This window comes from Bufo gargarizans, chromosome 4, assembly GCF_014858855.1.
Source record: "Bufo gargarizans isolate SCDJY-AF-19 chromosome 4, ASM1485885v1, whole genome shotgun sequence".
Classification (NCBI taxonomy): Eukaryota; Metazoa; Chordata; class Amphibia; order Anura; family Bufonidae; genus Bufo; species Bufo gargarizans.
In genome coordinates, this window is record NC_058083.1 from 168,908,569 (window position 1) to 168,931,693 (window position 23,125).

Consider the following 23,125-nt stretch of genomic DNA (forward strand, 5'->3'; position numbering starts at 1 on the left):
CATTAATACAATTACAGGTCAGTTAAAGGAGATCTTTGGGATCAAGGTGTTAAAATTTCAGCACCGTTACTGTATGGCGATAATTTATTGGGCTATGGACTAAAGGTTAGAAAAGACACAGAAGCAGGATTGAGTTCCAGGAGCCAAAGTGCCCCAAGAGATGAGCGAGTGCAGTTTTCTGCATCTGGAGACTTCCCAACATCAATCCCGTCCTCTGAGAAAAGACTGGAATATGATATATGTGACTGCCAGAGATATTGAGAGCATCCATCAAAAATAATTACAATACTTTACAATGTATAGACACACCCACACACATCTCTACCGTCAGCACCGACATCTTCGATTACACACTGGTATCCACGTCTTGCACACACCATATACTCCAAATGTTACATCAGGATAATGTCAATCGCTTATTAAATGAGGGTTCAGAAATTCAAAGCTACTCCTAGATTTGACCACCTAGATTGTGGTGGTCAGGTGCTTTTCAAAATATAGGACATATGTGTTCACGCCCTGGTGTAAATAACTATTTCTTTACTAGTCATGAGGGTATAATGGGGAGGAATAAAATAGAAAATACTATGTATGCCCATAAGGTCTACTGGCTGTGTTATATAGAGCGCTACCTAAAGGTGTATTCTGGATTTCAACCCAAAATTTTTTTTTTACTGTATAATAAAAAGTTATGCAATTTTATAATATACTTTATCGACTCCTCATAGTTTTCAAGAGCTTACCTTGTTCACTTCAAGTAAAATCAGAGTCATGGGAAGATCACACAGCTTACAAGAAAAAGCTCTCCTAACCATACTGTAACTGTAATTGGGCCACACTGGGCAGAAATACTGCAATTGCACAGTGGACCTGCGTCAAAATCCACATTTTACATGAGGAATTGGTCAGGACTTCGCAGCAGATTGAACCTGCAAGACTCCACTATATGTAGCCTAACAAGCCAAGCACCTGTGAATACATCGCATGACCAGGACCGATTTTCAGATTCTAGAATATATAATGAAGACATGCAGAGAGATCCTGGAAATCATAAGGAATGGAGGCAAAATTTCATAATTTTTTATTATACAGTACATGATACTTAAAGTGGTATTCCGGTTGTATAAAGTTATCCCTCTGAGACCCCTACCAATCTTGTACCTCGAAGTGTTCAATTGGGCATGCACACAGCCGCCCCATTCATTTCTATGGGCGTTCAGGAGATGGCAAAGTACAGTGCTCAGAACTCTCATAGAAATGAATGGAGTGGCCGTACACATGGCCGACCGGCCCCTCAGTTCATTTCAGGGGGGTTCCATGGGATAAACCTTATATATAACGAGATACCCCTTTAAGTTGCTCAAACTGGAAAAATGAAGACAAAGCCAAACAGATAATGACAAAGTGGAGTTGACATTTTGGTAAATGCTGCACTATATGGCGATATATATCACTGCATCTTTCTCGGAGCTGGTTGGCAGGCTGGTCACAACCTATAAATGCCTTTGTAATCCTGAATTCATGTGATTGCTTTAGACAGGACTCTGCAAATGAAGCCAAATGGCAATGGCTCTCGTACACAGTCAGGGGAATTCTATTCCAGGCAGGTATTCTGACTCGGTAACGTTAAAAAAAACCTGAGTCAGCAAAGTAAATGTGTGCGAGTCAGGCTGTGTTCTCAGCGTTCTTCATGACTTAGGAGATATATATATATATATATATATATATATACACACACACACACACACACAATAGTCTCAGCCTCACATACTGAATCTTTGTACTACAAACCAGTGTATATGGGCACAGATTTAATAACTAATTAAAATAACACTTGGCTCGGCCTCAATCGTCTTGGTCACTACCCAAGTTTTGTCATCAACCAATTATGCATTTTGTTGACTACAATTTAATGATTCATCTGTAAAAACAGAAAGAGCAATTTTAAGGTCTTTGTTCTCTTTGTATCAACTATAAGAAATATATTTGATTTATAATAAGGAACAAAACAATATATCACCGATGTATAGTGCACATTCAATGGCTTGTTCAGGAGGTAAAATTAGAAAAGGCCACCAAAAACCCATATTCTTCCTCTGACCCCCTGCCGCTCCCCAGTTTTCCTGGTTTTATCTTAATACGCAGGAAATGCCTGAAGACACTTGTGCAGCCAATCGCTGGCTGACAGGGGTCACCACTGCAGGCAATGGCTTCAACAGAAGGGACACCTCATAGTTTCAGGCCAATAGACATTTCAAAACTTTGGGCATATTTTATCTGAAAAGTAAGATATTTTTAAGTTATGGGTGTCGATCCAGCAATTTATTCTGACATACATGGAGGCAGAAAGGGATTTTTTCTCTAATATGGGGCAAATTAAGGGGTTTTGCCTTCCTCTGGATTAGCATGTTAGGGTTATAGGTTGGACTTGATGGACCTGTGTCTTTTTTTTATACTATTTTTTATACTCCATTAAGGGGTTATCCAGAAAATACTGTAGTATCCGGGCATGCCACCGTCTCTGACCGGTTCAGCAGAGTCAGTCTCTGTACACTTCCATGCAGCAGATTATATGCTGTCCAGCCACATGACTATTACCGCCAATCAATGGCCTCATCAGTTTAGTCGTACAGATGAGACCGCTGAAGCCAGCAATTGACTGCTGCTGTCATGTGCTTAGACTGCACGTTATCAGCTCCATTCAGAAAATGATACCATTGGATTAGCGGCACTTTTTTTATACCACTCCTTACACCCTAAAAAACGTCTTTAACGTTGATTTCAATTGTGTTCAGTCTATCAGAATGAGGATGGCCACTTCAAGCTCTGTGATAAGATGCATGACAAAATTAATAAAGGAGTCTCTAGTACGTGTCCGATACTACTGCAGTCTAAGACCTAGCAGAGAGGTTCTCGTCACCCCCAGAATGCTCATCATTCTGAATATATCTGCTCTGTATGGATGATAACAAATACAGACAATACAAGTGAAGGTTTGGAGGGAGCATGTAACTGCAGCACTCAGAAAGTGCTCTGTAATCTTTGCTGAGCCTCCGGGCGAGTCAGTATGTCTGTCTTAGATGGTAAGTAATCCTACTGACTGCCTTGGGTTTACAAAAGGGAATCACATGAAAATGTGAGCGCATCTTCTCAAGAGGTTCTAATACTGAACTACATCTATAACTTTGCCAGCAAAGTACACAGATTGCAAAGAAGGACTTAGCAGAGGCTTAAAGGAGATTACTAAAACAAAAGAATAAGGGCTGGAGAATGGGATACGTCGCACTCGCTCTATAAATTCCTATCTATTTATATTCCCGTCTATCTATTCAGTTGGAACCATTTGCATATTATGTCGACATGGGGTGAATATTAGTTATCGGTGACAATTTATAAGCCTTTTTCAGCTACTTTATAACCTAGATCGGCTGCATGCTTCCACTCTGCATTCAGACATGTAGTAACAGCGCCACCTGCTGAGCAATATTAACAAACTACAGAAACATAGTGGATTCCTTGCACACTTAGGCGACAGCTTCTATCCTCACTTATTTCCAGTTATCAGTTGTTCCAAGACAGCAAACATTCCTAACGTTTGTAGTGAAGTAAAAGGTAACACACTCATCCGTTCTCATTTAAAATTGCACAAAACAATTTATGGTTTTGCAAAGTCGAAATTTCCAGTATTACGCTTAACCAAGCAGCAAACATAAGTTTTCTTTAAGCAAACAATACTGTAAATTTCTCTTGGGGCTTCTGGCAGTCCGGCATTCTTTCTTGAGGTGGTATAAACGCCCTGGCAGCTCCCTTAGTGAAGGCTCAGCAAGCTATCCTATGATAGAAGTAAAGGTAGCCCAAGTCCTTAGGTGGTCGCTCAGAGGCTGAAACTTTATGGTCATTATAAATCACCCATCTGCAAAAAAAAAAAAAAGAACATCATCGGGGGTGAACGCCAGTACAGTACATGCAGAAATGCTGCACTTGTCCACAAAGTGGTGTAGAGAAACTATACTGAAAACATGTCCCTAATGCATATATACAGCCAGGTACATAAATATTGGGACATCGACACAGTTCGAACATTTTTGGCTCTATACACCACCACAATGGATTTCAAATGAAACAAACAAGATGTGCTTTAACTGCAGACTGTCAGCTTTACTTTGAGGGTATTTACATCCAAATCAGGTGAACGGTGTAGGAATTACAACAGTTTGCATATGTGCCTCCCACTTGTTAAGGAACCAAAAGTAATGGGACAGAATAATAATCATAAATCAAACTATCACTTTTTAATACTTGGTTGCAAATCCTTTGCAGTCAATTACAGACTGAAGTCTGGAACGCATAGACGTCACCAGGCGCTGGGTTTCATCCCTGGTCATGCTCTGCCAGGCCTCTACTGCAACTGTCTTCAGTTCCTGCTTGTTCTTGGGGCATTTTCCCTTCAGTTTTGTCTTCAGCAAGTGAAATGCATGCTCAATCAGATTCAGGTCAGGTGATTGACTTGGCCATTGCATAACATTCCACTTATTTCCCTTAAAAACTCTTTGGTTAAGCAAACTTGTGTTTTAAGTTCAGCGTCTAAAGTTCGGGTACATCATCAATAAATACAAGAGAACCAGTTCCATTGGCAGCCATACTTGCCCACGCCAAGACACTACCACCACCATGCTTCACTGATGAGGAGGTATGCTTAGGATCATGAGCAGTTCCTTTCCTTCTCCATACTCTTCTCTTCCCATCACTCTGGTACAAGTCGATCTTGGTGTCATCTGTCCATAGGATGTTGTTTCAGAACTGTGAAGGCTTTTTTAGATGTCGTTTGGCAAACTCTAATCTGGCCTTCCTGTTTTTTAGGCTCACCAATGGTTTACATCTTGTGATGAACCCTCTGTATTCACTCTGGTGAAGTCTTCTCTTGATTGTTGACTTTGACACACATACACCTACCTCCTGGAGAGTGTTCTTGATCTGGCCAACTGTTGTGAAGGGTGTTTTCTTCACCAGGAAATAATTCTTCGGTCATCCACCACAGTTGTTTTCCGTGGTCTTCTGAGTCTTTTGGTGTTGCTGAGCTTACCGGTGAGTTCCTTCTTTTTAAGAATGTTCCAAACAGTTGTTTTGGCCACGTCTAATGTTTTTGCTATCTCTCTGATGGGTTTGTTTAGTTTTTTCAGCCTAATGATAGCTTGCTTCACTGATAGTGACAGCTCTTTGGATCTCATCTTGAGAGTTGACAGCAACAGATTCCAAATGCAAATAGCACACTGGAAATGAACTCTGGACCTTTTATCTGCTCATTGTAATTGGGGATAATGAGGGAATAACACACACCTGGCCATGGAACAGCTGAGAAGCCAATTGTCCCATTACTTTTTGTTCCTTAACAAGTGGGAGGCACATATGCAAACTGTTGTAATTCCTACACCGTTCCCCTGATTTGGATGTAAACCCCCTCAAATTAAAGGTGACAGTCTGCAGTTAAAGCACATCTTGTTAGTTTCATTTCAAATCCATTGTGGTGGTGTATAGAGCCAAAAATGTTAGAATTGTGTCGATGTCCCAATATTTATGGACCTGACTGTATTCTAAATTATCCAAATAAGATTTTTCAATGGCTGTATACAATATGTTGCTTGGCGATCATTGTAATCTGCCACGGTTCATGACTCAGTAATGCCATCTAGTGCCGGAATGACTACAGTATCAGATGTGAACATGGAAAATAACATAACCAATAATGATTTTATCAATGGCGAAGAATTCCATGTTTAAACAGGTTTTCCAGGAGTAGAATATTGCTGATATACCCTTTGGATAGGTCATCAATTTCTGATCTGTGGGGTTCTCAAAACAGGCACCAATCTGCTGTTTAAAGGGCATCTGTCAGCAGATTTGTAGCTATGAAACTGTCTGACCTGGTGCATGTGCACTTGGCAGCTGAAGGCATCTGTGTTCGTCTCATGTTCATATGTGCCCGCATTGCTGAGAAAAATGATATTTTAATATGCAAATGAGCCTCTAGGAGCAATGGGGGTGTTGCCGTTAGACCTAGAGGTTCTGCTCTCTCTGCAACTGCCAGGCCCTCTGCATTTTAATTGACAAGGCCAGGCTTGATGACGTTTTCATTGCCTGGCTGTGAATGAAAGTAGAGAGGGCGTGGCGGAGCCTCTAGGCATAAAGGCAAAGCCCCCGCTGCCCCTAGAGGCTCATTTGCATATATTAAAACATAATTTTTCTCATCAAGGCGGGTATATATGATATGAACATGGGACTAAGGCTATATGCACATGACCATTGTGTATTTTGCAGTCCGCAAATTTCGGATCCGCAAAACACGGACGGCGGAACAGCACGGACATCCATTAATATAACTGCTTATTCTTGTCCGCAAAACGGACAAGAATAGGACAGGTTTTGAGTCTGCACCCAAGCCGCAAAAACTGAGGCACAGATGTGGACCAAAACAACGGTCGTGTGCATGAGGCCTAGCACAGATGCCTTCAGCTGCCAAGTGCACATACAACAGGTCAACCAGTTTCATAGGTACAAATTTGCTGACAGGTGCCCTTTAAAGGGAATGTGGGGCTATAGGGGGCTATTGCCACTGTGCTTAGTATTGCAGCCTTGGACCATTCACTTGAATGGGACTGAGCTGCGCCTAGGCCATGTGTTTACCATGACGTCACCGGCCTAGTAAGAGTCCGCAGCACTCACAAGAGCGATTGGCCACACCGATCAGATATCCTGAGGATAGGTCATCAATGGAAAACCCCTATAAACATTCATATTTACCTTCCTTCCTTTTTGATGTGACACACATAATGCCCAGACATCGTCGATGTTCCTATATGACTGATAAAGGCAATCAGTTCATACCCTAGGAGAAAAGAACAGTTGTCACATTAAGCCTATCCCTTCAAAAAACATGTATTCTGGAGTGTCGCTTTGTGAGCATGTACAGTAAATGTGGAAACACTTTAATATGTAATTGTCGACAGAAAGGAACATAATAATTCCCAAAAATTCTATATATCTTCTTCAAGGTGGATATGTCAGACAGAAAATACAAAATATGTATCCATACATACAGATGTAGCGAGTGTTACCTTGACATTTAGCACATGAAACACACTATTGCAGCAAACCTTAAATTGACACTTAACACAACCAAAACCACTTAAAAAGCCAACATGAATTTGCTGCCACTGTGTACATGTTATCCTTTGCTACATCTGTATAGTAGCCCCCTCCAGTGTGCCAAAACCAGGCAGACCTTCACTTGTGCAGTGCTGTGGAGCACTTGATGTGCATTAGCTATGGTAGTTCTGACTCGAATAGTAAGAGTTTCATTGTAGTAACGATTAGCATTCCCCTTCTTACTTCCGTTTCCGTCTTTTACGCGAGGGCCTTCTTGTTCATTGTCGGTCAGGATTCCATTTGATTGGTGATTGTTTTCATCATCCACAGATTGTGAAGTATTAGCAGCTTCATCTTCACATTCAGGGTGAGAGAATATCCAGTCAAGGGCTCGCTCCAGATTGTTATTCTAGGATGGAGAAGAGCGACATAAAATGGCAACCAACTGACATATTCTGAAATTACATTGTGGAGGCAGAGAGAAAACCTCAAAAAAAGTTTAAGACAGTTTTGCTCGAGTCTGTGTTGGCATACTGTATGCCATAGTTATCAAATGTCTCATGTTGTTTGAGAAATTTGTCTCATCCTTTAAGGCAGGCGTGGGGAACTGCATATGGCCCTCGGGATCAATTCATGTGGCCCCCTGCCATAACATATAGTGAAAATGCTAATGACTGCTTCCATTATAGAAGCAGTCATTAGCATGCGGGATGCAAGGGAGGTGAGAACACTGCACTGGCTGTACTCACCTTCTCTGGTCTTCTTCCAGCCTCGCTCTGTGTCCTGACACATAATGTCAGGACATATTGCACCTAGACGCGCACTATGACCTGAGGCTGTGCGCGGTCAGGTTACAGTACAGCGCAGCGGGAAGAAGACCAGAGAGGGTAAGTGAATCTGAGGCAGTGAAGAGGCAGCGCCGTCCAGAGCTGGAGAAGTAAGTTTTTTTTATTATCTGATCTGAGGTCTGATTGGATGCCGGGGGGTCTGATAGGGGCTTATCTGAGGCTAATTGAGGGTGGGGAAGGTCTGATCTAAAGCTGGGGGTCTGATCTGAGGCTGGGAGAGGTCTAATGGGGGCTGATCTGAGGAGGGTCTGATCTGAGGCTGGGGGGTATAATAGGGGCTGATCTGAGGCTGAAGCGTCTGAGGGAGGCTGATCTGAGGCTGGGGGGGTCTGATTTGTCGCTGGGGGACTGATCTGTGGCTGGGAGACCTATTAGGGGTCTGATCTGAGGCTAGGGAGGGTCTCATGGGGGTGTGACTGCCTGGCTGCCATTAATGCCAAATAAAGAACTAAATAAATAACATTCAGAACTTGAAAATTAGACTGCTATGTTTGGTCAAAATGTAATATATATAGTGCAGGCGCCATTTTGTGCTGCAAATATACAGCACCCTAGATTTTTTAATTGAAGCACAATTTCTATAACTTACCCCTAAGTCAGTTATATGTTTGACAAAATATAGCAGTCAAATTTTTAAGCTGAGAATTTTGTATGGCCCGCAAACAATTTTACAAATATCCAAATGGCCCTCAGCTATATATGACATGCAGATTTTCTGCCCTATGAACGCTCGTTACTGACTATCTGGCAGTCTAATCCTGCTTCCGATTGCTGGATGAACGAGCAAACGCATGCTGAAAGATCTGATTTAGCCAGCAGCAGATCGTGCTGTGTAATCACGATCTGTTGCTGGCACACCGCTGTCCTGCATGGGAACGTGTGATGGCAAAGTGATCGCTCCTCGCCACGCTGCGGAGGACATCGCTGCATGTAATAGCAGTAGTGTCCTCTGCTAGCTATCTGGCGACTGCCGGGAGCGAATGCTTCCCTCCCGACAATCGCTTACAGCATCAGGGTGTCTAATACACCTTTAAACTTAACACTTTGCCCAGAAAAGCTGCAGTTTTCCTACTCCACCCTCCTACTGGTGTGAGATTGTGACTTTTAAAAAAAGTCTCAGTGATGAATCTGGAGTTTTCCACCCACATTTCAAACCTGGAGCGCGTGGTCATATAGAAACTGTCAGAGGAATCTGCTACAGTATGTGGTCTATAGGATGTCACACCTCATGATCTTCCCCATCCCTAGGCACCTGGAGACATGGGAACTACTTCTTATATAATACTCAAAGTATCTTTATAGACACATCCATATACTGCACTAAAGGGAACTTTCATGTGCTGCATAGTAACTTACTGTTGCCCTCAACGCCTGAATAGCTTGCCTTCTCTGGAAACCCATGGATGTGATCAGAGCTACGATCTCTTCTGGTGGTAGGTTGATCTGTGCATGGAGTTCATAGGATGGTTGAGCAGATGCAGCAGCGAATCCAGGGATATTTAATGGCTCTGCAAAATCTGAGGAGAAACACGGAAACCATATTCATTTTTTTTACACCAACTTTCTTACAACGAAAACTGCAGTTAATTTAGTATCTTAAAGTCTGATGTTCTGGAACGTAAACTGTGAAACAAAAATGTTTAATTTACCAAAAACTGAACCTATGTCCCCAATTTTGAACTAAAAGGGGTGGTCCCATCAGGACATATGCCCTATTAGGTGAATAATTTGTAAAAACAGGAATTAGCATCACTTTCCCGCTATTTCTTTAATTGCTTGGCTTTAGGAAAAAGCAGAGCAGTTTAACCCTTATTTTTCCTTCCCAGCCTTAATGTTAATTTTACTGACCAGGATCTTCCATGTGTGCAATTATCCAGTTGAAAGCTAATTCTGCACCCATGCTTCCAGTGTAGTAGACAGCCTTCCGACAAGCCTCCAGTGGAAAACCCATCTCAGCCAGCTGCATGACAGAAGACTCGTCTATGTCAGGAGCTGAAATAACATGCAGGAGAGGCCATTCAGCGTTCTGGTAACTGGCGCCATTGCTTTGTGCCAACCTACCTAATGAAGCTAAGTGGCAACATGTATAGAGTATGGGGATAGCAAATACCACATAATATTTTAAACAGCACCATTAAGCCTTGTTCACATTTCCATGTCTTTTTGACATCCATGAGGAAAAAATTAAATCAGTCTGGGTTTTTTCCATGAAGATGTACGTGTTTGATCCAAGTGTCCACTGTGTGTCACCCATATTAATTTCAAGAGCATTACCTAGCAACGGTCTGTGAAACAGGATGCCATCTGTTTCATGTCTGTGCTTTTCATGGACTCAGACTTTAATGGGTGCGTTTGGTGTGCATCACGAACCATGACTCCATGATTGGAACATGGTTATAAGGGAAAATAAGAGCATTATGAATACAGAATGCATAGTAAAATAGCGCTGGAGGGGTTAAAAAAAATTAAAAAACAATTTAACTCACCTTAGTCCACTTGCTCGCGTAGCCGGCATCTCCTTCTGTCTTCATCTTAGCTCTGTGTAGCAACAAGGACCTGTGGTGACGTCACTCCGGTCATCACATGATCCATCACCATGGTAAAAGATCATGTGATGGATCATGTGATGACTGGAGTGATGTCACCACAGGTCCTGTTGCTACACAGGGCTAAGATGAAGACAGAAGGAGATGCCGGGCTTCGCGAGCAAATGGACTAAGGTGAGTTAAATTATATATTTTTTTTTTTAACCCCTCCAGCGCTATTTTACTATGCATTCTGTATTCAGAATGCTATTATTTTCCCTTATAACCATGTTATAAGGGAAAATAATAATGGATCGGGTCTCCATCCCGATCGTCTCCTCGCAACCGTGCGTGAAAATCGCACCGCATCCGCACTTGCTTGCGATTTTCACACAACCCCATTCATTTCTATGGGGCCTGCGTTACGTGAAAAACGCACAAAATAGAGCATGCTGCGATTTTCACACAACGCATAAGTGATGCGTGAAAATCACAGATCATGTGAACAGCCCCATAGAAATGAATGGGTCAGGATTTAGTGCGGGTGCAATGCGTTCAACTCACGCATCGCATCCGCGCGGAATACTCACCCATGTGAAAGGGGCCTTACAGCTACACTTCTCTGGAAATAATTAAATAATTTTCCCATTTGAAAATTTCTATAACAACAATAGCTACTGCTCACAGAATATTATACTATAACAAAGACTGTATTTTATGTAATTGTAGCAAATTTTATTAAAATTAACAATTGTGTACTTCTTACATTCAACATTGTCCAGGATTAGGGGTGCACCGAAATTTCGGCGGCCGAAAATATCGGCCGAGAATGCACCTAATCTGTTTCTGCCGATATTTTTACATATCGGCCGGAAATAGCGGGGAGGGACTGGGAGGAGGAGCTGGGGGCCGGTGCGTTCACTGTGCTCCGGCCCCCAGCTCCAGTAGTTATAAAATGTTATACAATTAATAAGCATTCTATTCATTTGGCCCCCCTCTGCAGTATTACATTCAATACAGCCACATCCTACTCACAGGGCTGTGCTGGCCGGCCGGGCAGACGAGCGGCAGCGTCACGACTGACGTCACATGCCTGCGCCGCCTCCTTTATTCAGAAAGTAGGCCGGGCACATGACGTCAGTCGTGACACTGCCGCTCCTCTGCCCGGCCGGCCAGCATTAAGATGACAGCCCTGTGAGTAGGATGTGGCTATATTGAATGTAATACTGCAGAGGGGGCCTCATGAATAGAATGCTTATTAATTGTACAACATTTTATAACTACTGGAGCTGGGGGCCGGAGCACAGTGAACGCACCGGCCCCCAGCTCCTCCTCCCAGTCCCTCCCCGCTATTTTGAAATATTTTCTATTAATCTATTAATTGTACAATGGGGGCTGTGGATGGCACTGTTATGGTGTGGGGGTCTGTGGATGGCACTGTTATGGGGTGGGTGGGGGTCTGTGGATGGCACTGTTATGAGGTGGGGGGGTCTGTGGATGGCACTGTTATGAGGTGGGGGGGGTCTGTGGATGGCACTGTTATGGGGTGGGGGGTCTTTTAAAAGTATTTGGGCAAAAAGGCAGTTTCGGTTTCGGTCAAGGGGTATCCTGAATTTTCGGTTTCGGTTTCGGACCAGAATTTTCATTTCGGTGCACCCCTATCCAGGATCAATATTTTATTGTTAAATCCCTTTAATCCAGCATATAAGAACTATAGAGTGTGTATCACCAGTGGTTATCCAGGTAAATGATGACCTCAGGACAGGTCATCATTAACACATCAGCAGGGATCAGAGTCCTGGCACCCTGGCCAACCAGCTGTTTTCAGGGAGCCGCCACACTCACCACAGGTCTGTGGAGTGCGGTGGCTCCTGGCAGCTTTCCAAGCATAGCGTTGTACATAGTATAGCAGCTGTGCTTGGTACTCCAGCTCAGCCCTATGCCCTTCAATAGGACCAAGCTGCAACTAGGCCATGTGACCGATGAACGTGAATTCACATGGCCAAAGAAGAGGCCACAGCGCTCACGGAGCACCCACCTCTTTTGACAGTTGATGGGTGGGGGTCCATATTTATGATATATACCAAGGATAGGTCATCAATATAAATTACCAGGATTTGATCTCTTGATGTTACAGGCCCACAGCCTGACACTGCTGTTCTGAAGACATTTCTTGTTCTAAATTTTATCTGGTGCCTTGCATCCAAATCATCATGTACATCAGTATCTAAATCCCACCAAACTTATGGCAAATAAATGTGTATATATGCATGGCCTGACAAAAAAAACAAAACATAAGGCAGCAAGGAGTTGTTGTTGGAATTGAATGAAACTTTCTAGGTGTGACTGTAATGATGACATACAGTATGTAAGTGATTACAATATTAGAGCGAAAGGAGAAGTTTATTGGGGAAAACTGTACAACCGAAAGGAGACTCTAGTACACTGTTGGGCCCCCTTTAGCCTGGATACAAGGTGAGATACGGCTGGAGATGGAGACATACAGGTTCTGTATGGAATCCTGTGGCACATTTGCCCACAGATGTTGCTGTTGGGCCTGTCGATCCTGCACACTCATAGGTTGCCGAATCTGGTGTCCCAGTTGGTCCCATAAATGATCGATTGGCAATAAATCTGGTGATCGGGCAAGACATTCCTGGGAAACCCTTGCTGTGTGGGCGAGCATTATCGTGCTATACTAGCTGGGAACTCTGTACGAGAGGCAACATGTGGCTACAGGATGTCCTGCACATATCTCTGAGATGTTAGGGTCTCTCATATCACTACTAGGGATGACCGACTGTCATATGCGATTGCTTCCCAGATCATTATACCAGCAGTTAGGGCTGTGTCGTGCTCACCACGAGGCCTCCATACCTGAACCCGACCATTGTCATATCCCAAACAGAACCTGGATTGGTCACTAAGACAATACAGGTGCCATCTGTGTCTGAATCATGGATAACAAAATTGTGGCAGCTGCTCATGCTGGTCACCGGATCAAATGATCCTTTCTTCTGGTGATCTGTCTGGTATGCCCGTAGCTTGTTCACTGTGTGTGCATGCTCTCATGTAAACACTCCTCCCATATCTCCTAACAGAATGGCCTAAATGGTGGATAGAGAACATCCTGCTCCTCTCCATCTAATAATGTGCCCCCTCTCAAAGTCTGTCAATTGGGCTAAATGCCTTAGAGTGTGCCATAGGGGGATGTCTAGCAGTTGACAATTTATCAGTAAAAGGTGCATGCCAACTTTTGCAGCAATCGGACATTTCTATCTGGGTGCATTTTTTCTTTTTGTCAATTGATGTCAATTGAGATTTGGATCTACACAATGTTTTTATGACAACAGTTAACCAAGTAGATATGGGCAATGTTGTATAAGCATGTACAGTGTTAGGGCTCATGCATAGGTGGATTGTGTATGGGTGATAAGTAGATCTGGGACCATGACATGGTTCAGGATGGTGGAGGTGGTGTGGATCCACTGTGCTGGTGCAGCTAAGTGACGTTCAGCTGATGTTGCTGCCCACTGGAACCTTCTGCCCCTCAAGCCTTGAAACTAAAAAGGTGGTTGTCACTGATATTGGGGGTACCTGATACAATAACTCGTATTGAGGATATTTGTATCTTTCACATGTTATTGGGGGTCTGTGGAAGTTACTATTATTAAAGGGTCTGAAAATTAAACAGATCAGGAGGAAGTTTATGCCTGTGTTTTCTGCAGCAGGCCCACTATCCGGACAAGTGACATGTAGTGCAAGCTTAAGGGCTGTTTCACACGAGCGGATGCCGAGCGTGACATCCACTGCGTGAATGACAGCAAAGACCCGATGCGGACAGAAGAAGCATGGAGCAGTAACATGATTGATAATGCTCCGTGCCTCACTGTGATCTCTTTACTACGAAATCACATTGAGATAAAGTTGTCACAGTTATTTTGTAGTAAAGAGATCGTAGAGATGCACGGAGCATTATCAATCATGTTAATGCTCCGTGTCTCTGCTGTCCGCATCGGGTCTTGGCTGTCATTCACGGAGCGGATGTCGCGCACGGCATCCGCTCGTGTGAAACAGCCCAAAGGTTACACTGATAATTGTGCTTCAAATCAGCTGACAAACGCTCTATATATATTATAGACCCTACTCCAGTCCTCCCTCTAAGTACAGCAGATATACCAATGTCCTGGTCGGCGCAGCCACATGCAGTCCCGGATGAAGCTATTTTGCGCAGGGAGCTCTCTCTACCCCTCGGCCATTACATCCACTCTATACCCCCCGGCCATTACAACGGGATCCCGGCTACAGCCGGGGCCGGCTCCCACACTGATTTGGAGCACTGGATCAGCGCAGCACGGGCTGTTCTCTGCAGTCCATGTCTGGATTAACAGCATGGGCAGCGGGGACTTAAAGACCCACACATGCTGTGCTGATTAGGTGCTCCAGATTAAAAAAAATAAAAAATCTATATCACGATATTGAATAAAACGGACATCGCCTGGCTGCAAGAAAGAAATTTAATTTGATTAATCGTGCAGCCCTACCTGAATTAAATTTTTTAATTCTATTTATGGGACAGAATGGGTTAAACAAAAAAAACAGAATGGGTTAAACAAAAAAAAAACATTAGGCTAGGGGTTGCGTTTGTAAATCCCCTGTTCCGACATGTATTTTTCCAGCAGAAAGCCAGTGTTCATGCCACAAACCCGCCAGATCTCATTATGGTGAATTTGGATCCGGCAGTGTCCGGCTATGCTGGATATGGTAAATCTACACCTCTGCCAGAACAGACTACCGGATTTACCGAATGGAGATGTGAATCTAGCCTTACTCACCTCCTCCACTCCCGTTCTCTGCTTATGCGGTCTATACTACTCTTCATGGTCCTGGCTCAACATATTGGAAATGGCAGGAGAAGCCTGCCCAACCAATCACTGGCCACAGCAGTGACTAGCTTCAGCCTAGATTTTTTTTAAAACGTAAACCCTCTGGACAATCCCTTTAACTCTTGTTGGCGTCACAACTGGAGAAATGAAGTATTACACTGGAATTAATGGGCTGCCAACGTAAATCACTAACTTGCCAAGTTCTCCAGAAAGACAGAAGCATTGTGTAGTCACTCTCTGCTCTCGCTAATGGATAAAAGCTCTAAATCAGAAACCGCCAATGATTCTGAATTCTTTAATAGTGTAATTTTCTACCAGACAGCCACCTTAATAAGAAGAAGCATTAGTACCAAGAAAATGTACATAAAGGTTATGGAAGCACTTGTATTAAAATCGTTATTGCTGCAAGAAATGGATTTCTGAGCATTTATATTATAGAAAATGTACTGATGCAGAGAGGAACATGACTTATGACTGTGAGGAGAAGAGCTACAACTTTTTTTTTTTGTATTCCTCTTGTGTCAATAGTTAGTTCCAAAAATGTAATATTCTCAGGCAAATCCATAAGTCTCCATTTATTATATGCAGAATACACACACACTGCAATGCTTGTTAATTACATACAAACATAAGGGTATATACATACCTTCCATGAAATGGTTCCTGAAACGATCTGAAAAAGAAAATTCTAATTCAAGCACGCCTTCAATGTGCCAGTAGAAAATATAACTAAAGCCTATCCATCCATGTCTGGAGGGAAAAAAACTCAGCTTTTTTTTGTCCTGATAAAACTGTAAACTGTAACATTAACCACCCATTAAAGAGTCTTGAAACATGACTAAGAATATCCGCCAAACGAAAGGAACAAAAAATCTGGAACAGTGCTGTCTACAGTTTGGCCTCTCTGGTCTCGTGGATATCCCTAGTCACGTTTTTGGAGTGTGGGAGATAACCCAAGCAAATGTGGAAAGAACATACAAACTCTATGCAGCGGTTTCCCTCATTTCGGGAGGGGGAGCGCGGTCAGGAGTACTAGAGCACCTGGTAGGTGTAAGGAGTCTTATATGCTAGGCAATGCTCCTCTGAGAAAAAGGATATACAAATTACAGTAGTTCTTTTTCCAAAAAGTAAAAAAAATCCAGCTGAGATGTAAAGACAAAGGCCTCTCACCCAGTTAAGCCAGTCCTCTCTGCTCTGCACCGATGAGAGGCAACCACCCTGAAACAGCTGTCTGCGGATGAGGTACTGGCTTAGCTATAATCCAAGTTATGTCTCAAGGAATATTTAAAAGGTCAAACATTGACTTTGGGTAGCTGCATAATATCTGGTGGCATCAGAGTCTAAAGCTTTAATTTCTTTTTGGAAAGAGGACTAATTTGGATATCCATTTTCTCAGAGGAGCATTATCTTCGCTATAAAACTCCCTACGCCTAACTAGGTACTCTCCTTAAGAAATAGTGCCCTCTGAATCCTGACAAAGGCCTGTCACCCAGTTAAGGCCTCTTTCACACTTGCGTTGTCTGGATCCGGCGTGTACTCCACTTGCCGGAGGTACACGCCAGATCCGGAAAAACGCAAGTGTACTGAAAGCATTTGAAGACGGATCCGTCTTCAAAATGCTATTAGTGTTACTATGGCAGCCAGGACGCTATTAAAGTCCTGGTTGCCATAGTAGGAGCGGGGAGCGGCATACTTACAGTCCGTGCGGCTCCCGGGCGCTCCAGAATGGCGTCAGAGCGCCCCATGCGCATGGATGACGTGCCATGCGATCACGTCATCCATGCGCCTGGGGCGCCCTGACGTCACTCTAGAGCGCCCCGGGAGCCGCACGGACGGTAAGTATGCTGCTCCCCTGTTCCCCACTACACTTTACCATGGCTGCCAGGACTTTAGCGTCCCGGCAGCCATGGTAACCATTGAGAAAAAGCTAAACGTCGTATCCGGCAATGCGCCGAAACAACGTTTAGCTTAAGGCCGGATCCGGATCAATGCCTTTCAATGGGCATTAATTCCGGATCCGGCCTTGCGGCAAGTGTTCAGGATTTTTGGCCGGAGCAAAAAGCGCAGCATGCTGCAGTATTTTCTCCGGCCAAAAAACGTTCCGTTCCGGAACTTAAGACATCCTGATGCATCCTGAACGGATTTTACTCCATTCAGAATGCATTAGGATAATCCTGATCAGGATTCTTCCGGCATAGAGCCCCGACGACGGAACTCTATGCCGGAAGACAAGAACGCAAGTGTGAAAGAGCCCTTAGCCAGTTCTCTCTGCACTGATGAGAATCAATGACCCTTGAACTGCTGCCTACACTGTACTGACTTAACTATAATCCAAGTTATGTCTTAAGGCCTGTTTAAAAGGTTGAGGATTGACTTATAGGATACAGTAGCTAGCTTATATCTGGTGGCATTAGAGGCTCAGCTTTCTTTTTGGAAAGAGCTACTTTGCATACAAGGTTTCTCTCAGACCGATTCAAACCCAGGAGCTCGTTGCTGCAAGGCAACACTGCAAGCTACTCTGCTATCTTCAGAAATAAATACTGTATTTTCCGGCGTATAAGATGACTTTCTAACACTAGAAATTATTTTCAAAAGTCGGGGGTCATCTTATACGCCGGGTATACTCAGATCCGATGGTATCTTAGTGAGATCGTGAAAACTTAAATCCGATGGTATATTCTAACCCCCAGGCGTTCCCATGGTAACGGGGACGCTTGCCTGGGGGTTAGAATATACAGGGCCACGCTGCTCACAGGAGTACATTTATAAACTGTAATCAGTAACTTTAACTTTAATCATTGCTTATCTCTTCACTAGGATACCTTACTCTTAGCATCGGTAACAGCAGGCAGTGCGGGCGGCGCTCACTCACTGATGTCACAGGCCTGCTCCTCCAACTAGGCGGTGCAGACGCGTGACGTCAGTGAGTGAGCGCCGCCCGCACTGCCTGCTGTTACTGGAGCTGAGTGTAAGGTATCCTAGTGAAGAGATGAGCAATGATTAAAGGTAAAGTTACTGATTACAGTTTATAAATGTACTCCTGTGAGCGGCGGGGGATCTGTGGATGGCACTGTTTAGGGGAGGGGGATCTGTGGATGGCACTGTTTAGGGGAGGGGGATCTGTGGATGGCACTGTTTAGGGGAGGGGGATCTGTGGATGGCACTGTTTAGGGGAGGGGGATCTGTGGATGGCACTGTTTAGGGGAGGGGGATCTGTGGATGGCACTGTTTAGGGGAGGGGAATCTGTGGATGGCACTGTTTAAGGGAGGGGGATCTGTGGATGGCACTGTTTAGGGGAGGGGGATCTGTGGATGGCACTGTTTAGGGGAGGGGGATCTGTGGATGGCACTGTTTAGGGGAGGGGGGTCTGTGGATGCCACTGTTTAGGGGAGGGGGGTCTGTGGATGCCACTGTTTAGGGGAGGGGGATCTGTGGATGGCACTGTTATGGGGAGGGGGATCTGTGGATGACACATATAGCATAAGATGCTATATAGTGTCATCCATAGATCCCCCCCATAGCAGTGTCATCCACTGATCCCCCTCCCCATAGCAGTGCCATTCACAGATCCCAGTCAGTTCCCTGGACTGGAGAAGATCGTCTTGAAGACAAGGAGGGCTGGGCATTCAGGGGTAGTCTTATATGGCGAGTAAAGCCCAAAACCTTTATTTTAAATGAAAAAATTGGGGGTCGTCTTATATGCCCGGTGGTCTTATATGCCGGAAAATACGGTATTCCTTTAGCTTCTACAAGACAACTCTTCCATTCACTGATCCAGGAAATTGAACCCTGGTGTATACTCCGAAATCTATCTATACTACCTTTGAAGTGAGGGCATAACTGCATAAAATACAAGATAATCGGACATAGCATTTCCATGTACCTTTGGGGTCATCTGGAATAACAATGGGAGGAGCAATGTTTGGGAGCTCTTCTTCTCCTGGCTGCAGACCTTTAGCTCGGAGATTATTAACATCCAGGACATCAGGCATTTCCACTGCTACATCTAAAAAAATAAAAAATAAATTGGAATGAAAATCACATTTATTCAAATATAATTTTTTACTTTACAAACGGATGGTACAACATAAAACGTATACAATACATATCGGAAGGAATTACAAGTTGCCTACCAAGTTTTTTAGGTACCCAGTCAAGACCAAATGTAAACTTCTTTATCTGGATTACCAGGTATTCTGGGAATGAAGCAAAGCGAGATGTCCTAGAAAGAAAATCCCCATGTTACAAGAATTTCACATCTTTTCAAGACAATGGCTAAACAGGCTGTTACAGATTCTCAAATCAAAGTTTGAAAATGATACAGTAAAATCCCTCTAGTTGTCCTGAATTAGACCATACTAAGCAACTATATCAGAATCTGCGCCTTGTTCTGAACGTGCCTGAATGTAGATGTAAAAGCACCAGACCAGTAAAGTGGAGTGGGCAATCTGAATCCTGATGTTTCCTCCTATTTGCTTTCTGGTTTTATAATAATCCGTTATTACCCAGGAAGCTGGGTTATCATAGCATTTCTGCTATTCCCACATAAAATATGCCACGTTAGGATTTTAATTTTACTTTGGATTAGAGCAATGGACAGAGTAAAGCATCATGCATACGCTGTATTTTACGACAATAGCCCACCTTAATGAGTGTGCCACTCTCTTGGCATTGTTTGCATCAAAATTTTGGTGCACCTCATTTTAGACAATCAGGGGCGCAAAAATAATGAATTTCTCCAATATCTTTGACAACTCTGGTTTTAAACTAGAATGTGGTCGTGGGCAGCTACTGGCATATAAAAGTGGTGCAAATTAGACAGTCTTAGAGTTTGTCTAAAGTTTTTGGTGGACAGACTTTTGGCACATTGTTACAGATTTTCAGGGCATGTGGAGAAATTGTTGGCATAAACTATGCCAACAAATAGGAGGTACAAACTAGGCTAGACGGCCTAAAGATGCACCAGATATATCATCCAGCACCAGCCACTGGGATTAATCTGGTTAGTAGATGTGGGCACCATTTACAGGAATGCAAACCGTGCTTTATGGCAATATTTTGTACATAGCCATAGCACTATGCCTGTGCCTTTGTATGCCTCCAATTTCATATAGAAAAAAAAATTGTGGCATACATCATTCAACACTGCATGCATGGAAGCACTGTATATCTGTATATGTGAATGGGAGCCTGAACAGAAAGCACATGTTCATGGTTGCCAACAGTCCGAATTTGCAGGGATTATGAGAATTTTTTAGAGACAATCCAAGAAAATTCGTCCTGTCCAAGCCAGAAAAAGAGTGGGGCTAAGGCTACTTTCACACGAGCGTTCTGCTGTCCGCTCGTGAGCTCCGTTTGAAGGAGCTCACGAGCGGACCCGAACGCTTCCGTCCAGCCCTGATGCAGTCTGAATGGAGCGGATCCGCTCAGACTGCATCAGTCTGGCGGGGTTCAGCCTCCGCTCCGCTCGCCTCCGCACGGCCAGGCGGACAGCTGAACGCTGCTTGCAGTGTTCAGCTGTCTGCCTGGCTGTGCGGAGGCGTGCGGATCCGTCCAAACTTACAATGTAAGTCAATGGGAACGGATCCGCTTGAAGATGACACCATATGGCTCAATCTTCAAGCGGATCCGTCCCCCATTGACTTTACATTGAAAGTCTGAACGGATCCGCTCAGGCTACTTTCGGACTTAGAAATTTTTCTAAGTTGTTAATGCAGACGGATCCGTACTGAACGGAGCCTCCGTCTGCATTAATATGATCTGATCCGTTCAGAACGGATCCGATCGAACGCTAGTGTGAAAGTAGCCTTATGTGAACCTCACCCATATGTGGGCAGGCCTTGGAAGGGACTTAAATGCCACACATTTAGCAACAAAGCTTGGTAAGTATGCATGTGCACAGTATAACATTAAAAAAGGACTGTAATATAAAGGATAAGTGGAATACTTGCCATAGCAAGCCATGAGGCTGCTGGTTTCATTTTACAAAGGGTCTGCGAAATCTGACTGCTCCGCTTCTCCCTAGCACTACCTTTATAAATCTACCACAGTGTACTTTAAAATAAATATGAAATATTTCCACACGTTGAGGGGGAAAGATTTACTAATCCTAAAGATGACGCAAATTTAGACAGGTTGCCTAGACCGGGACCAGATTTTTCACAGTGACTCAGGCTGGATGATAAATCCAGACTCTAGACTAACTATTGGCTGACTTACTTTGAGACAGAATTTTGATGTAAAATGGGGCCTTTTAGGCCCTGCCTCTTCCTTTGTACCTCCACCCTTTCTGCTGGGGCATTGTTACAGGGCTGAGATTCAGTCCTGTTTTGATATTTAAATTGGACACATGGTTGAGTGAGTAACATCACTTTGCCATGTGGTTCCATAGTCATGACCCCGCCCCTTCCTGTGCTTACATCACAGGTACAATGAATTATGTTAATGTCATCAGTATCTGATCGTAGGGGTCAAACACCCGGGATCCCCGTTGATCAGCTGTTTGAGAAGGCACCAGCACTTGCAGTAGTGTCGTGGCTTTCTCTCTGCTCAGCAAGCACTGCGCAGTCAATTGTATAGCGGCTGTGCACCTAGGCAGCAAGACCAATGAATGTAGTGTCACTGGCCTAGGAAAAGCTGAGAGAATGCAGCAGCACTACAACTGATTGGCGGGGGCCCCAGGTGTCAGACCCCTCCTGGTCAGACACTGATGACCTGTCTAGAGGAATAGGTAAAAAGATCTCGGAAAACCCCTTTAACTATATTCCGATCAGCCGAACCTGCATGTTATTTGTATAGAGAGAGTAGGGGAGAGTGTGATAAGTTAAAAAAACATTCATCCTCCACCTGCCACGGGCATATGAACTGGTGGCGTGGATGTCAGCAGAGCTCAGTAAAATAATAATAAATCATTCTATGATCAGCCTTTTTACTTACTGCTTCATTACCGGAGTGTTTATCCCCCTTCCTTGCCAGGCCACTCTTTCAGTTGTAGCAATGCGCCTACCTAACTGATTCATTTCTGAGCCAGCCTACATGTATTTCATATTATTTTTCACAGGACACCTTAGACCTGTCTCTTGTGCCGTTAGAAGATGGATATGTATTTTTTTTATATATTTGAGGTAAAACTGTTAAAATTATGAACAATAATATATATAATTTTTCTTTATCATTTTTTTTATTAGAACTATTACAAGAGGTTTCAAGACAAAACATTTCTAAAACCATTACTGTATGCTTGTACCCTGAAAATGCAATTTATCTACTGGCTGGGCCTTCCGCAAGACTTTGAAAGACTGGAGCACATTTTGGCAACCTATTTTTCTATTGCTGGTTCTGCACCAGAAAAATCTTGTACGGGGCCAAAACATTACAAGCCCATGCAAAGTGACTTTTTGTATGTTGTATTCATCTTGGGAAAAATTTGACATTTTAAGGTTTTTTTTCATTTTATTTTTTAATTTTTTTAATAAATGAAAAAAGATGCGTGTATATTTTACACAGAAAAAAACCCTGCTATACAATACAAGACAAATACCTAGATTTTTAAACAAAAAAAAGTGTCTGTATATTTTACACATACAAATTCCACTATGCTATTGCTAAAACTAATAAATATAAATATATATTTTTGTATTATTTTTGTTTTATATAAACGAAAAAGGGGTGTGGGTGTGAATGTAGTCTGCTATACTATTGCTAATACTAGTAAATATTGCT

At 43.4% G+C, this 23,125-nt stretch overlaps 1 protein-coding gene across 2 annotated transcripts in view; it reads right to left on the reverse strand.

Annotated features, from left to right (window-relative positions):
• Positions 1-1,064: 1,064 nt before the first annotated feature.
• USP13 (ubiquitin specific peptidase 13) overlaps positions 1,065-23,125 on the reverse strand; it is a 99,050-nt gene continuing 76,989 nt past the window's right edge. For both annotated transcript variants that reach the window (XM_044289839.1, XM_044289838.1), the window contains exons 14-21: positions 19,537-19,625; positions 19,287-19,409; positions 16,049-16,075; positions 9,840-9,983; positions 9,348-9,508; positions 7,387-7,552; positions 6,799-6,883; positions 1,065-3,913 (exon numbers count right to left, since the gene is read on the reverse strand). In XM_044289839.1, coding sequence (XP_044145774.1) covers positions 3,820-3,913; positions 6,799-6,883; positions 7,387-7,552; positions 9,348-9,508; positions 9,840-9,983; positions 16,049-16,075; positions 19,287-19,409; positions 19,537-19,625 — 889 coding nt within the window. In that variant the 3' untranslated portion in view covers positions 1,065-3,819. The remainder of the gene's footprint in view (positions 3,914-6,798; positions 6,884-7,386; positions 7,553-9,347; positions 9,509-9,839; positions 9,984-16,048; positions 16,076-19,286; positions 19,410-19,536; positions 19,626-23,125) is intronic.